The sequence below is a fragment of the Melopsittacus undulatus genome, chromosome 1 (assembly GCF_012275295.1).
Source record: "Melopsittacus undulatus isolate bMelUnd1 chromosome 1, bMelUnd1.mat.Z, whole genome shotgun sequence".
Classification (NCBI taxonomy): domain Eukaryota; kingdom Metazoa; phylum Chordata; class Aves; order Psittaciformes; family Psittaculidae; genus Melopsittacus; species Melopsittacus undulatus.
The window spans coordinates 50,296,269-50,312,507 of NC_047527.1; the positions used below are offsets into that span (position 1 = coordinate 50,296,269).

The window sequence follows — 16,239 nt, forward strand, 5'->3', positions numbered from 1 at the left end:
CCGTGGCTGCAGCCACTGCAATGACAAGACCTGGTGGGGTGATACAGATTCCACTGCTGCGAAGCCTCACACCTGGCAGGAGTCTGGTTTGTGGCAGAAGGAAGAGATAACAAGGAGCAGAGAAGGATCACAGTGACTTCTGCTCAGGGAGCCAGCAGCAGATTGTGGAGATGGCTTCCATTATCCAGCAACATGCTCAACAGGGACATGAACTAGCAATTCAGGAAAGACTTTTTATTGATGATGAAATATCTGCCAAAGTGAACATTACAGTCCCTACCCAGATATCTTGGCACACACAAGCATCCCTTTTGTGGGAATTGTTACTGTCTTGCTCAGGACAGTTTTAGGTTCTGGTTTCTGCTTGGGGCGAAGGATGCCCGAGCTTCACCTCTAGCATTAGCACAAGCTGGTCCTGCCTCCCTGAGCAACATACTCACTCTACAAGCAGTTAGGGGCTACCCTGGCTGAATATGTGGGTGCCTAAATACTTTCAGCGGGATCAAATACTGGAGAGAAGTAACACAACTTTGAATTTAGAAGCAAATGTAGAATAAAGGAGGTAAACATAAAAGAAAATGAAAATAACAAATGATAGATTATTTTATCTCATGCTTTTGAATCTGCCTTTAGGTTTTTGAGTTAGAATGAACAGCAATACAAATTATCCAGTCTGGCGTGCTCACTGACCTGTCAATGAAATATCCAAGGATGGGGTTTCCTCCATCGACAGCAGGCTGCTTCCAGGAGACAATGACATAATCTTTGTTGGCATCTAAGCACTTCACATCCAGTGGTGCACCAGGGGCTCCAGGGATTTCAGCATCAGCATCTGTGAGGATGGAGACATACGTTTCCAAATGTGAACCACAGTTCTTTAGCAATTATTAATCTTTAAGGACTGAAATCTGTTCCTAATGAGCCAAAAAAAGAAGTTCCATTACTGGCTTCAAAAAGTATTAGATTTTATATTGGCAATGTTTTTCTAGGTTTTGGTTTTCTCTTTGCCACATTTACAAATGCTTAAAAAGTTACAACATACTGTAAAAGTAATTCACCTACTCATTTTAAATAAAATTAATAACATGCATTTTGGTTAGATATTTGCCAGAGACACAGCTGAACTAAAAACTTGGCAGACTATATATTTACCTGCTCTTCTACTTATGGGAAGAGGCTGTTATATTGCCTGGTGTTATCAACCGGGCAATAGCTCAATTAAAAGTATTCACACATTGGATATAAAACACTGAATAAACTATCTCCAGACATAGTCCTTCCTTGTTTGATTATGGTTAGTTAAGAACTTCAATGGTATCAAAATCTTTTGAAGTTCAATTATATTACACATAAAAATACATCATTGTGGAATATAACCTTCATGAGGATAAGCATAATGTTCCTTTCAAGTGTTTATCACAGAGCTGTGACTGCTAGTGTCCAAGGGCCTTGACTCCAGCATAAGCTTCTGGGCATATCTTATCTAAAGCTTTAAAAACCAGAGCACAGCACTGGTCACTGGAGAATCTTACTGTTTACACAGTTAATTTGATTTGTGAGATGGGGTCATTTTCTTGTAGAGAAAAAATAACCTTTGCAGAACAACCGTATGAGAGAATTTCAAAGAAGAGAGGTTGTTTCTCTGTAAAATAACATCAATTTGTAGAATTACATGCACTTTTCAAACCTTGCTGTGAACTACTTCAAAAGAAGACCTGACATAGACATGAAAGATGTACATACCTGAAGAAAAGAATATTTTGCTAGTAAATACTATTCATGCATCACATCTAGTTCCCAGACTTCTTAAAAAGCTTTGATGTTTCAAGGCATTACAGGATTTTGTAATAATCCTGTTATACAATAATCCCTATTCTTCATCCTTCTGCCTTTCAGAAAAAAAAAGCCTTATAAGAGAATCTAACATGCTTCATTAAGTAAAACAGTAGTCTTCAGAAAAGAAAAAAAGAACCTATATTTGACACTATCTTCTCTTACAGGCAGATTAACATCACATGGAGTTTTTGAAGCTGCACCAAAGTTACCGAGTTCAGGTTCTAATTACAGCTAACTTGATGTGGGTTTGGTTTTTTTTTTTTTATTTTAATGATAATGTACAAAAAAGCACTCCCGTTAACAAAATAAGAACCTTAGGAGTAACAACAACATGTGTTCAGTGATCTCCATAGGAAAGATTTTACTGCCGATATATTCCACTTAACAGAAAGTGAGACACCACAGTTTTGTTTCCAAGACAGAGTAGGAAATAGCTGGGACAACCAGCATTTCTGATCAGCCTCTGAGGGGCTAGGATTTCATCCCTGATGGCTTGCTGACAAATGCTGACCTGTAGCCATGGCAGAAGAGGCACACACACTCGCTCAGCCTGTCTAAAGACCTAATGTTATGTGCTGGATTAGTGCATTGCTTACTTCCATCAATTCACAGGGGTTTCAATGTGTGACACAGAAAGACAACCACTTGTGCTTAAATACCACAGCTAGCCATTTATAGCAAATTTGTTTACAATTTCAGAGGAGCAGTGAGGAATATACTAGCCAGCTGAGACTGTGTGGACCATTTAAGTAGGAATGTAGAACTAATCTAATTAGAATTTGGCGAGCACACTGTGGTGAAAGTGGAAGTGGATTTGCAGTCAGGTCATATCTGCACTGCTAGAAGATGTAACAGGAACAAGGGTGATCATTTATCTGTGTGGCAGCACAATTTAAAACAAAGCAAGAAAGACAAATCCTATTTCTTGTCACAGATGCTCACTCCAGTACTTTCTGCAGGTAATGAAAACACCTGCTTCAGCCATATTTTCTGAGTAGGCCATTATCTCACACAGCTCTGCTGGACTCGGCAGCACAATACCCTTCCGGGTATGATCTCAGAGCCAAGAATTCTGAGACCCATTTGAATTAGCATTACACACTTCAGCTGCTTTTAGCGGCTGAGGCAGATATAGAACCAGTACGCAACCTGATAGCCATGGCTCCCTCTAAAGAAATATTTCTCTAATAGAAATTTAAAGAAGTTTTTCATTTACAAGCAAAGAGTTTTTCATGCTTACATGAAAAAGCAGTTTTTCATGTTTAGAAGCAAACAACACTCTGATAAATTATGTTTTAATTCCACATTTTGCTGCTTTTCTTTAGAGAATCACAGAATGGTTAAGATTGGCAGGTAACTCCAGGGATCACATAATTCAAACCTTGGATCAAAGCAGGACCAGCTAGAGCTTGTGCCCTAGGACTCTGTCGAATCATGTTTTGCATATCTCCAATGATGGAGACTCCACAGCCTGGCTGGGTAACTTGTTTCAGTGTTCAACCACCCTTTGAGTAAAAAATACATTTTCTTATGGTTAAATGGGATTTACTGTATTTTAATTTGTGATCATTGCCTCTTGTCCTGGCACTGAAAAAGGCTTCTTTACTCCCCTCCATCAGATATTTATACACATGGATAAACTCACCCTAAGCCTTCTCTGAACAGCCCCACATCTCTCAGCCTTTCCTCATATGAGAGATGCTCCAAGCCCTTAATCACCTTCACAGCCCTTTACTGGACTCATTCCAGTGAGTCCATGTCTCTCTTGTACTGGGGAGGCTAGGACTGGATCCAGAAGTCCAGATGAGTCTCACCAGTGCTGAGTAGAGGGGAAGGACCACCTCCTCAATTTGCTGGCAATGCTCTTCCTAATGCAGGTCCAGGATACTGCTGTCCTTTGCAACAAGGGCACATGTTCACCTTGGTGTCCACCAGGACCCTCAAGTCTTTTCTGAAAAGTGTTTATCCAGCCAGTCAGCCCCCAGCCTATAATGGTGCATAGATTTATTCTTCCCCAGGTGCAGAACTTTGTGTTTCCGTTCCACCATATTTTTCCCCACATTGTGCATTAGAGAGAACCCCTCAAATGGTGCATAAAATCTTTATCAAAACAGTGCAATTTAGCTAGCAGTGAGATCGTTACAGAAATACATTTTTAAGTTATGATGTAGAATTTTTCTTTTCATGAAAAATCCTTTTTTTCCCCAGAAATAACAATTAGAAATTATATTGCTAGAAGTTATTAATGGAAAATAATAATTCTCTTTTTATTAGGGAAAAAAAGCACCTCAAATGTCTGATACTGATTTTGCTAGGATATTTTCTTCATTTTTGTAGTGAATTCTCTTCACAAGACAGTACTTACCTCTAACAAAGACATAAGCACTGTACTCTTCATAGTAGTCTCCCATCACCACTCGCAGAGTGTAAAGACCTTCATCCTCCTTGTTTGCATGATTCAGTGTTAAGGCAGCTCGCTCCCCGCTCCACTGCATCTGGACCCATTTGGATGGTGTAATCAGAACACCTAGAAATTAGGGAATTTAATGGTGAGAACTAGCTGGATCTACTGAGGAATACATTTGGAGTACAGAGAATATATTGGAACAGACTGGAAATGCACAGAGGCCATTCTTATTATGCAACTTCCTGTCTTCAAGTATAAACATAAAGTACAGCTAATACTGCACTCATGCCAATTTTATCTTCAAAGTGTAACTTCAGAAAGCAACAGTTTTTTTTTATCAGCTGTTGCACAACACATTTGTGCAACTACTTAAGAAATGTTTTGGCATAAAAAAAATCGTAAAAGCTATGTGGGGTATGCAGATGGGACACACAGATGTTGGAGTTGATCAAAATGCTTCTAATTTCAAAAACATTTTAAGACAGAAAAAACCCTAGAAGACATTTTCATGGTTCATCAGTTTTCTAACTGTGGTTGCACTTGGAAATGCTAATTTTTTAATTACTTTGAATGGAAAAGGAGAAAATATTACCATTTAAAAATCTGAGACAGTGATGACCAAATCACAACATTCACTTATTCTGAAGTGAGTAAAGGTGTATGTGAAAGAAGTTTATATTTCTTCTTGTCAAACATTCTCACCATTTCTGTACCATTGAATTTCTGGTTTGAAGCGCTTGATATCAGGATTGATGACAACTGTGCAGCCCAGACTTATTGTCTCGCCTTCTCTCCCAAAGGATACATCAAACTTGTCAACAAAGCTGATTTCGAACCTGGAAGCATAGCCATGAGGGGTAACGCCAACTGTATAATGAAAAAAAAAATCCGTCTGTTTACTTTTTCCTTCCTTTTGTGACAAGAGTAGGAAGCAAAAGCACCCAATGATTATGAATATAAGCTCAGCTAAAGTTTAGGGTAAACAGCAAAAATACATATTGAGTCATCATCTTCACAGGTAATTGCAGTGTTAAATAATGTAAGCACTTCCTACCGAAGAGAACCAACCATTTCTTTATTCATGCAACCCTAGTTTTTACAGCTAGTTCATTTTATATGGGAGAGGCTCCTTCAGAATTTCATTTCAGTGTCCACAATTTCAGATGCAGTGTTCTATCATTTTCTCATAAGGTTTGCTTAATAATTTAAAAATACTTCAATTTATGATTGATGATTTAGGGTTTTAATATAAAATGAGCTCTTTGTTCTCTCAGATATTCAGGTAGCTTGTTTCTGTACTTGCTCCTGAATTTATCTTTCCTAATGGTGTGTGACCCAAGTTGTGCAACATTCCAGACAGAAAATAATAAGTGCATCACACTTGTACTGCACCTACGTGGCACAGGGGCCTCCATGTTTCTTTTGAAACAGCTCAGCTGATAAAACCTTGGGACACATTTTCCTTTTCCACAACTGTCCTACAGTGGTAGCTCTCTATGTTCCTGTGAGTAGTGGGTATATGCAGATCATTATCTTCCTTTCCCATAACCATTTTCCCCTACAGGTGAAGCTAACACCATCTGAAATTGTAGAATTCAGTACCTTTGTAAATCAGACCTGCTTCTGTTTTAAATAATATTCTACTTAGTCATTTGACATGATGTTGCAACTGTAAATGGATGTGTCAAACAAACATATATTGCAACTTACGTCCCAAAGGCATGGAAAAAGTTCCAGAATGCAAAAGACTTGCATCAGTTTCTCCTTTGTACCCTAGACAGAAAATGAACAACTCCAGTCACTATCACCATGAGGTAAAGGCTCTCTGAGCCCCAAACCCAAAAGTGGTAATGTACATCTTAACAAAAAAGAACCCAAAGGAAGTATTTTGTAAACCTACTCTTTACGACGAGGGAAGCAAAAGCTGAAATTTCTCCTTTAACATTCATAGCAGAGGCCCGATACTGAGCAATGTCATCAAAATCACATCTAAAAAGATAGAAATTATTAGGCAGGGCAACAGTTTACTCCTTGGCATAGCCTCTCCTATGTTTTAGATTAAGGAAACCCTCAGAAATCTGGGTAAAATCTATAAAGAAGTAAAAGCTTGGGAGACAGACACACTGGACACTGGATTGATTGTAGCTACTAATGGCTACATTCTCTCAATGTTAAGAAAGCAGTGTTTGAAATAAATGTCTCTCTTCAGACAGCACTTACAGATTTGAAATTGAGAATACAGCAGAAATAGGAAAAAATGTCTGATAATATTTATCTAAGTTATCTCTCAATTATCTCTCATTTACTGTATTGTATGGAGAGATGCCTAATGTGGAAGCTGTAGAAATGGGAGATATCCATATATATTTTCAATGGGCACCTACCAGTATCTAAATTGTCAAACATAGATTGTTGCTGATTGTCAAATTAAGTGATTAGGTCTCATGATTTCCAGACTTTTAATGCAAAGTGACTGAAAAGAAAATCGTATTTGGAGGACAAGTACTGTTAAAGGTCTCTCTTGTGTGCACGTGAGGACATCTCAGTTCTGTTCCTCATTTCTGCATGAGTCAGGAACTTTGCTATGTTTCAGAAACAGTTAACTCATGTATTTTTACTCTGAACTAGATTTTTCTCATGTTTGACTGTACTCATGGAGCAGACAAATGGAAAAAGTAATCACAACGCTCTACATGTTTCTGACTCAGCCATAAACAGAACAATAGTCCAAATAAATTCACTTAGGTAAATTCCATATCCTCTACTGAGGAAAACCAGACCTGTTTCAACATTTAGTAGACAACATTCACCTCAGCTGTACAAACTTGATATCTCTTACATCCCAAGAGATTTGTTCACATTTTGCAGGTCTTAATCTATGACATTTCAGATTAAGCTCTCTGCTAAATTATTTAGTATTCCCTTACGTGCTAATCTCCAGTGAGTGCAGCCCATATCGGCTTTCAATGATATACTTGCCAGGATGAGCCTGTACATTGATGGGCACATTGTTTTTGTACCTATGGAAAAGCAAAGAAACAGTATGTCACAAACGGAAATGTATAATCTTATGCTTTAAGACGTCAAGTTCTTGATGTTTGAAATAAAACATCAGTTTCTGCATATTTTCTTAGGCAAACTGCAGTCTAATTTCCCGGGAAGACATTACATATCTTTAGAAGCTTAATCTCTTTCCCTTTTTCTTTGACCCCTTTGACAGGATAAAATAGTATTGAATGGGATGAGAATCAGTTTATACTATCATGAGCTTCATGCTGCTATTTGTAAAGAAATGGAGGAGTCACATGAGCAACATCTCTAGAGTGTTGACAGTTTTAAACAACTAAAATTCTTCATCATCCTTCCCTATTAGGTATCGTACACATTTTGTTTAGTTTCCATATTTGACCTACTTTTAAAAACTGCATATTCACAAAAATGTCAAGTAGAAGGTTTGGGGTTTTTTTCTTTTTTGCTTGCATGGCTAAGTTGACAGAAGGCCCAGCAGGGTTAGAATGATAAAGAAAAGTCATCTTTCTGGTAAACTGCATTGCAGTGAGGGATCTGGCAAGAGCTATGCTGCCAGAAGCTTCTGTGCCTTTACAGGTATATGCTGTAAGCGTTTTCTGGTACAGGTGTATCTTCAGGTAGGGAAAGGTTATGGTAAGTAATTTGAAAGAATGAACCAGTACTGATCCAGTAGCGAGCTGGTACTGCTAATTTCAGAATTTATATAAACAGCTTGAGACTCACAGAAGGAGAGTTCATGTAAATTCTTCCTGATCAACTGTTGCATAAGTCACTCATTTTGGACAATACATGGTGTAACCAAGTAAATGTTCAAGTGAATCCAGTCTTAAGTAAGTATTACTAATATGGAACAAAATGGCAATAGAATATTACATACTGAATTGTACTCAGTACATTTAGGATTGATTTGAGATCTATAAAGAAAGAATGTTTCCTAAGACAGTGTCCTCTAACACAGCTTTCCCTGTTCTCCATAAGGTACCTATATAAAGGAAGTGGAAATATAAATAATGAAAGTCTCTTCATTTCTTAGTGTGATATAGCTTAAATAAGCCTTTCTCTTCACAAGTCATAACAGATTTCCAGCCAAAGAAAGAACTTTGCTACTTCATTTCTGATTTTCAATTTTTAATCTCTCATGATTTTCAGTCAGGAAATGGAACTGATCTGGTGTCAGTGGTCTGACCATTTCACCAAACAAGTCAATAATAAGCAATTTTATTTTTACCAAGAATACTATTAGTTTTATATATTTCAAGATGAAACTATATCTGCAGTAAATCTGAAAATTACCTTTCAGCACTTTCAGTGTTGTGGAATAAGGAATATTTCCCTGGCTACAAATATTTGGACACAGTAACACACTGGGGTTTTTCCAAGTGAGTGAGGATCATAAACCCAATGCTTTTCATCCTGATCTTCTCAGCAAGCTGTGTATGAAAAGGGACTCAATGCAGGGCAATACTCTCTATTCTGGACTTCAAACAGCTGCAGAGATGCTTCACCTTATTATGGATCTCCTACTGCATTATCATGACTCACAGCAAAGAACAATACATGGCTCCAGTAAGAGTAATCCATTCACCACCATTCTTCTTCTGGGGAGCACCACCTCATTTGTGCCATGGTGCTCCCTAGGCTGATCTGCCTGGGAACATCTTAATATTCCATGTAATGTGTCTAATAGTTTAGAAAACAGAATAATGTTCTTAACATTTTCAGGGAATATGAAAACCTGTGACATAGGTCTTGTTTCCATAATATCTTTAGCTTTTCTCCAAAATCCTGGGCAACCCTTGAATCCTGCTGGTAGCAAAGGCATTTAGTAGCACGTGGTGTTGTGCAGAAACAAGCTTTAACTCAGTCATGACAGCAGTGAGAAGACTTTCACTTCTTTTGTCTTCATTATCAGGTTAGTAAAAAATAATTGATTCAATTTTCACTTATTCATATTCATCTATTGAAAGAATAGGGCTCATGTGTTTGCAGGACCACTTGTTATTTCTGGAAACAAATTCCAGCACAGCCAAGTCATTAGCTAATGTTGGACTGCAGCCTCCCACTGTCATTATGCACTTATAGTTTATGCTTTCTGCTACTGGTTTCAAATGTCTTGGGGTTTCCATATGCTTTTTCCAAGGGAGTCAGAACAGCTGCATTGGACAGCAAGATTTTCTTTAAAGAGAGTTCCTGAAACTTTATAATTTTTCAGGCACAGCATAAAAAGATCTTAATTGCTTACACAATGACTGGAATACACAACTGACATTTCAGTATAAATGCTGAAGAAAGCTGACAGATCTGGGTCAGCACTGTTCTGTATCTCAGAGCAAACACACCTGCTGAAATGACTGTGAACTTTTTTTTTTTCCATTAGTAGCCTGTGGCTAACTGAAATCCCTTTGGAATTCAGATGTATGGCAGAACGATGCATTAATTCCTACCATCCACATTTAGCACTTAGATGAAAGTCTAGTTCACAGTGAGAGCAAAGGCGAACAGCTGAAGGCTTGGTTTATCCATGTCAGGTTTGTGGGATAAGGTAAATCTCAGCCAAAGTGAAAATGGCCCAGCTCTCGTGTTCTTGGTTAGGATTCAGGTTACAGAGCTGGATTACACCCAAGAACATAGCTGACCATTCCTTAAGTCCAGCTGAGACCAGATCCAGAGGGTTTGTCTGGAATCCTCTCTAGGAGGAATGTCAAAACAGGACACTTGCAATGCTTTCATGATGGGGAGAATGTGTGTGCAAAGCCTGTCTATTGGTTGTCACAGTCCAAGGAGAGAGATCAAGTGACTATGTCATAGGCATGAGCTCTGGCCTATTAATGTGCCTCTTAGCACTTTTTATCAAGGCCAAGATTAGAATTAAATAAATACAAATTCCTTTAAGCAATTCAAGTAGTAAATTGCAGAATATGAGTATCACTTGACATCATGATATAGTAGACGTTTTCTGTTGTCTCCACAAATAGAATCTCCATAGGACTTACTCCTAATTAGTGCTTACTGATGAACACAGGCTTATTCTTTGTCTGTCTTATAAACGCAAACATACATTTTATATACACATTCTGAAAGAATCTTCTAAATTAAATAATGAGCATCAAATCTTGTTTTATGTTTGAAAAAAAAGTTTTTACCTATTATCTTAATTACTGGCTGGTATCTGTATAGCATGAAGCAGATAAGAAAGATCAGCTCAATAGACAGTGAGACTTCAAGTCACTATTAATTAACTTAAATTCAATTCCAGTCAGAGTAAACATTAATGCAAGAGTCAAATCAGACCTTCAGCTGTGACTAAGAATATATGTTGGAGTTCTGACAGTAAATATTTTGTCCAAATACCATTCAAGTGAATAGAAAGCTTCCAACAGACTCCAGAGCTTTCAGTGGTCTTGGATCTATCTGCAGTCTTTGACTTCAAATAGTTATGATGTGTCTGCTATAAACATCCTGCACTATAAGATCTCACTTTCATGGAGATTCAGTACTGTATCTGCTCAGCAGCCAAACAGCTAGTTTATAACCAAAGCATGCTTTAATGCTTCAGGGACATTAATGGCATTCATAGACTAAAAAGTATTTGGAAACATTATTTTGAGGATGATACTGATGATAAATCACACTGGGCTGCTTTTCCTTCATCAGCAGACAAAAATAATATATTGGATGTCTCTATGAAAAAAAGATAATCTATGTATTCCTATCATTGTTATGCAACAGAGGCCTCTGTACTGATTTTTTTTAATTGGACTTGTATCTTTCCAGACAAAATACCACATCCACTGAGGCAACTTCAGATACTGGTTATGTGGTGACTTTCAGTGCTACAGATACAAACTTACCATGTAACACGGGGTTCTGGCCAGCCAGCGACAGAACAATGAAATTTAACATTTTGCTTTTCCCAGATAGTGTGGGAACGAGGCTCGATAACAAACTCAGGAGCATGTAAAAGACTATCTTGATTCAACTTTTTGTGGAATGCCTGAGTCTCTTCTAGCTGGAAAAGAAACATTTGATTATAAAGTCCGGCAGCTGTAAGTGCAAATTATTAATATGAATGTATTAACAAAGTTTTAATCTTCCAGAAGTTCTACTTCCAAAAGAGTTAGATTTGATTTACTGTTTTTTTTCCCTTAAAACTACCCTAAGTAAAATAATTTTCCTTTTAATTGTTTTTAATACAGAGTGAAAAGAGAAACGGGTCTGAAACTCAGACATCTGCAATGCAAGAGTACATATGACTGGATCATGTCTGTCAGAACTGCTCTCAAACCTTTCCTGCTGATGAGTACTTTCCTCCTCTCAGGGGTAACCATTTCAACTGCTTGGCTACCCACACAGCTGGGAAAAAAATCGAGTATGTTATAAATCTTGTTTTCTGCAAACTAAAGTCTTTATCTTCTGCCCTGATTTTCACATTTATGGAGAATTACAGATCCCTAAATTACATTTATTAGAAGACAGCTTTCATAATCATCTCAGTCTTTTATAAACTGTGCAATTCCAATTTTCCTTGCAATTGTTGCTTCTTAGTTCTGGAACGGTTCTGCTTATCCTCAACATTAATAAAATGCTGACTACTCATTATCAGAGGCCTAACAGTCTCCAACATGATTAAGTAATTGCCCCTTATGTTTTCATGACTATACTTTGGCTAACACACTCCAGAATGCTGTTTGTGTTTATACAACGACTAACTTTATATTGGCTGACATTAAATCTGTGACCTGTTATAAGTCCCAAATTCTCAGTTACTTCTACTTAGCCAGGCATTCCTTGTTTACTTGTTCTTTTTCCTTCTATGTGTAGTAATTTCCACTGGTTGTTATCACTTGTCACCTTCATTGTTTCTCAGTTCCTGAGATGATTTTGAATTTTTGCCTTGTCCTTTAAAGTGTTTACACCCTTTTAAACCTCATGTCATCAGGATATTTTGTAAGCATATTGCCAATTCTTCTGCTCAAACTATTAATACATTTCCTAAATTAAATATATTTGTGCTTGATATATTCTGCCAGTCTGGTCATAACATATTTGTAAGTACACGCTGAGTATAATTCTTTAAGAAGTTACACAATAATACTAAAGCTACCCATAATTACAGATTCAGTTCCCGATGTCTTTGGCAATTCCCTCCTTAATTTACACCCTATGATTAAGACTCTGGTATAAGCACTATGCTCCTAGTAACAAGCCCAGTAACAAGCACAAGTTCCTGTAACAAGCTTGTTCCTAGGCCATAAATATCCAGAAATTACCCCATCACCTTCTTATTAGTAAGGCATATATACTGGCACCTTTCTCCACTGTCCAGAAACTACCCCATTGCGCAGGTGAAGGATGCTGTGCCATTTAACTTGGTGTTGACATGACCAAAGAGCATTCCCCACCCTCATTCTCCCTCCCTTTCTCCCAGCACAGTGGAAGTGTTCCTGGTGCCTGCATCAAGCACAGTACCTCTTTCCTTACCCACCTGACACGAAGATAACAAGACTTTAGGTCATTAAAAAGATTTCCATTGAAAACACCTGTTTTTACTACCATAATTGTGATTGCCCATGGTGTAAATCAGGACCCTTCTGTGCTAGGTACTTCACAAACACCAAACAAAAAGACAGCTCAGGTGTTCATTTCTGTGCTTTTTACCGTTTTCTTCAGGGCTACACGTTCTGCAGACTCCTGGATTGCTACTTTCCTTGATTTTTTTTCGTGATGCTCCTCTTCAGAAGTTGACTTGGCCACCTTGCTGACACTAACTCCTTCACCTGTGGCAAAAAGATTCCTCTTGGCAACATATGCAGCACTTTCTTTAATTCTTTCTTCTTCTGTGTCTGTGATCCCACTGATATTCACTTCTCTGAAAGAATATTAAAAAGCAGAATCCCATTGGAAAATGCTGAGAATATGTTCCATTTATACTCTCTATCAAATCAGTCAACTACAGTGGACAACATTTTTTCATAATATGCTTCTGCTATAGCAGTTTCAGATGTATTCAAAACAGAAATAGAGGGATCATTCAAACCCATCCAGAGGGACCTTGACACGCTTGAAAGGTGGGCCAAAACCAGCCTCACGAATTTCAACCAAATTAAGTGCAAGGTCCTACACCTGGGTCGGGGCAATCCCAGGCACAGCTACAGGTTGGGCACAGAAGAAATTCAGTGCAGCCCTGTGGAGAAGGACTTGGGGGTGTTGGTCAATGTAAAAATGAACATGAGCCGGCTTCAGTGTGCTCTTGCAACCCAGAAAGGCAGCTGTATCCTGGGCTGCATCAAAAGGAGCATGACCAGCAGGTCAAAGGAGGTGATCCTGCCCCTCTACCCTGCTCTTGTAAGACCTCACCTGGAGTATTGTGTACAGTTCTGGTGTCCTCAACATAAAAAGGACATGGAACTGTTGGAACAAGTCCAGAGGAGGGCCACGAGGATGATCAGGGGACTGGAGCACCTCCCATATGAAGACAGGCTGAGAAAGTTGGGGCTGTTTAGCCTGGAGAAGAGAAGGCTGCGTGGAGACCTCATAGCAGCCTTCTGGTACCTGAAGGGAGGCTATAGGGATGCTGGGGATGGACTATTCATCAGGCACTGTAGTGACAGGGCAAGGGGTAACAGATTCAAACTTAAACAGGAGAAGTTCAGGTTAGAATATAAGGAGGAAGTTCTTTACTGTGAAGGTGGTGAGGTACTGGAATGGGTTGCCCAGGGAAGCTGTGAATGTTCCATCCCTGGCAGTGTTCAAGGCCAGGTTGGATGAAGCCTTGGGCAACATGATTTAGTGAGTGGCCGGGGGTTGGAACTAGATAATTTTACACTAACCACTCTACACACTCTGCACACTACATTTTACACTAACCATTCTATGATTCTATAGCAGGCTACCACAGAACACAACTGTTTTAGGTGGCTGTCTGTGCAACCATGTCACACACATTTTCAGTTTAACTATTATCCTGCTGTGGTTTTATAAGTCCATCAGTATAAAGATGTACCCACAAATCTAAGGCTATTGACTTACAGCTGTAGTATTCATAACAAGACTACATAAGGGGCAGAAGATAATTGCAGCTGTATAACAATGTCCTTATCTCTGATTTATACAAAAAACACATTACTGTATGTCACAAAAAGTTCTCTTTATTCATAGAAAATTCAATCCTGTTTGCAGGATGACTGTTTTTCCAAATGTTTTTGAGAAGATTTCTGAAGCATCCTCCTCAGGCTTTTTACAGAGGTGAGATGAAAAAAACAGTTACTCTCAATGGATCCAACCTTGTTTCCATGCGTACATGTGGAAGTACCATGGCAGCTGTATTGTTTTGGCACTGCCAGAACATAAAAGCTGCTATACTAGTGCATGTGCCAATTACAGTTTCTTGACTTAAGGAGCAGCATTAATATCTTTCTGCTGAGTTTAGTTACTTTAGGGTAACTTTAGATGGCACACAGAAAAGAGGTTCTATTTTAGATCTTGTGAAGTGCCATCTTGAAAGTACTGTAGAGACAGCAGTCTCCATTCATTTCCAGCATGTGCTCAAGCACAGCCTCACTATTTTATCATAAAATGCTTACTACTGCTGCGAAGTGAAAAGATTTGGGTGAATGCTTTTTTCTGTTTTCTTTAAGATTGCTCATATTATGTATCTGATAGCACGTGTTGCCACTCAAGAAAATTTGGATTCAAGCCCATAATTTACTGCCCAGCCCACTGTCTTTGGGCTAAAATTCAGTTCAGTGAGATGCAAGACATGCAAGCAGTAGAACGTGCTGTAAACTTAATTATGTGTAAAAATCTCTCAGAAGACTAAAAAATGTATTTAACAGCATAGAGCTTTGAACTCCTTCATGTGTTCAGATGTTGCCTTGAACTTTCTGTGTTTCTGGCTTCTTTAACAGGAGATCATTAAAAGTATCAGTGGGATTATTGAATCCTTTCACTTATGCATAACAGCTCTCCCCACAAATATGTCTGAAGCTGCAGATATGTGGCAGAGATCCTAAAGATGATTTTCAAAACCCACTTTAATTAATATGAATGTAGCTATCTACATTCAGCTTAAATGAATCAGTGGAATTTTCTCTCAAAGGCAAGCTGACATTATTTCCTCCTTAATCACAGTAGTTAAGATCTCAGCAGCTTCACAGGATAGACACACTCCTCAAGGCATAAAGCATCTTCTGGGGGCTCATGAATATCCTCAGACTAATATAGAACTCAATATAGTCATCTGCAGTAGTGGTTCCCAGATGCTTTTCATCAACAGTATTAAACATTTGGATTTGCTAACCATTTCTTCCTGCTGTAACCTTTCCAGATCAAAGAGAAACATGGTCCCTGAAAAGATGAATGCATCCGAAAAAGCACACAGTACTAGTTAAGAAATGATTCTGCAGTCAGGTCTCAGGGGTTTCAGTAGAAAATCTTTTTCGAAGAGAAACAATAGGATCAAATCCCATATGGCACACACCAAACATTATTTAAAGGGTATCTACCATCTCAAGTCCTTTGGCATAGGCTTGTTAGTGGCTGCAAATAGTTCCATGAGACACATCCAGTATCTTTAGCACCTATGGCATTAAATTAAGCTCTGGGTATTTTGTTATCTAGAATGCTGTCTGTCTGTCCAAATTTTATCTTGCAAGAATTAGGCTAGGTATTCAAGAAGAATAGTTGTGAATGGAATAATCTGAGCAAGGGACCTTTCTACAGCAGAACTTGATGGCTCTGAAATAGAACCAAATAACAGAAACAGTGACATGGTGCTGAAGGTCATCCAGCAGCACAGGCAACAATTCCAATGAATCCATGGAGAGCTGACCTTTATAAATAACTATTCCTTGTAAAAGCTATCTGCCCAAAGGAAACAACACATCAATTTCACAGAGGAATCTGGGAATGACATATAACATGCACGTGGTTCAATGAGCTTCAGCTGTTATCTTTCAAACAAAAAT

At 38.4% G+C, this 16,239-nt stretch overlaps 1 protein-coding gene across 2 annotated transcripts in view; it reads right to left on the reverse strand.

Moving 5' to 3' along the window:
- The window catches only part of MYOM1 (myomesin 1), a 66,349-nt gene that overhangs the window by 38,351 nt on the left and 11,759 nt on the right, over positions 1–16,239 (reverse strand). For both annotated transcript variants that reach the window (XM_031052859.2, XM_031052860.2), the window contains exons 3-10: positions 12,932–13,142; positions 11,125–11,282; positions 7,171–7,263; positions 6,144–6,232; positions 5,954–6,016; positions 4,946–5,110; positions 4,202–4,363; positions 691–832 (exon numbers count right to left, since the gene is read on the reverse strand). In XM_031052859.2, coding sequence (XP_030908719.2) covers positions 691–832; positions 4,202–4,363; positions 4,946–5,110; positions 5,954–6,016; positions 6,144–6,232; positions 7,171–7,263; positions 11,125–11,282; positions 12,932–13,142 — 1,083 coding nt within the window. The remainder of the gene's footprint in view (positions 1–690; positions 833–4,201; positions 4,364–4,945; positions 5,111–5,953; positions 6,017–6,143; positions 6,233–7,170; positions 7,264–11,124; positions 11,283–12,931; positions 13,143–16,239) is intronic.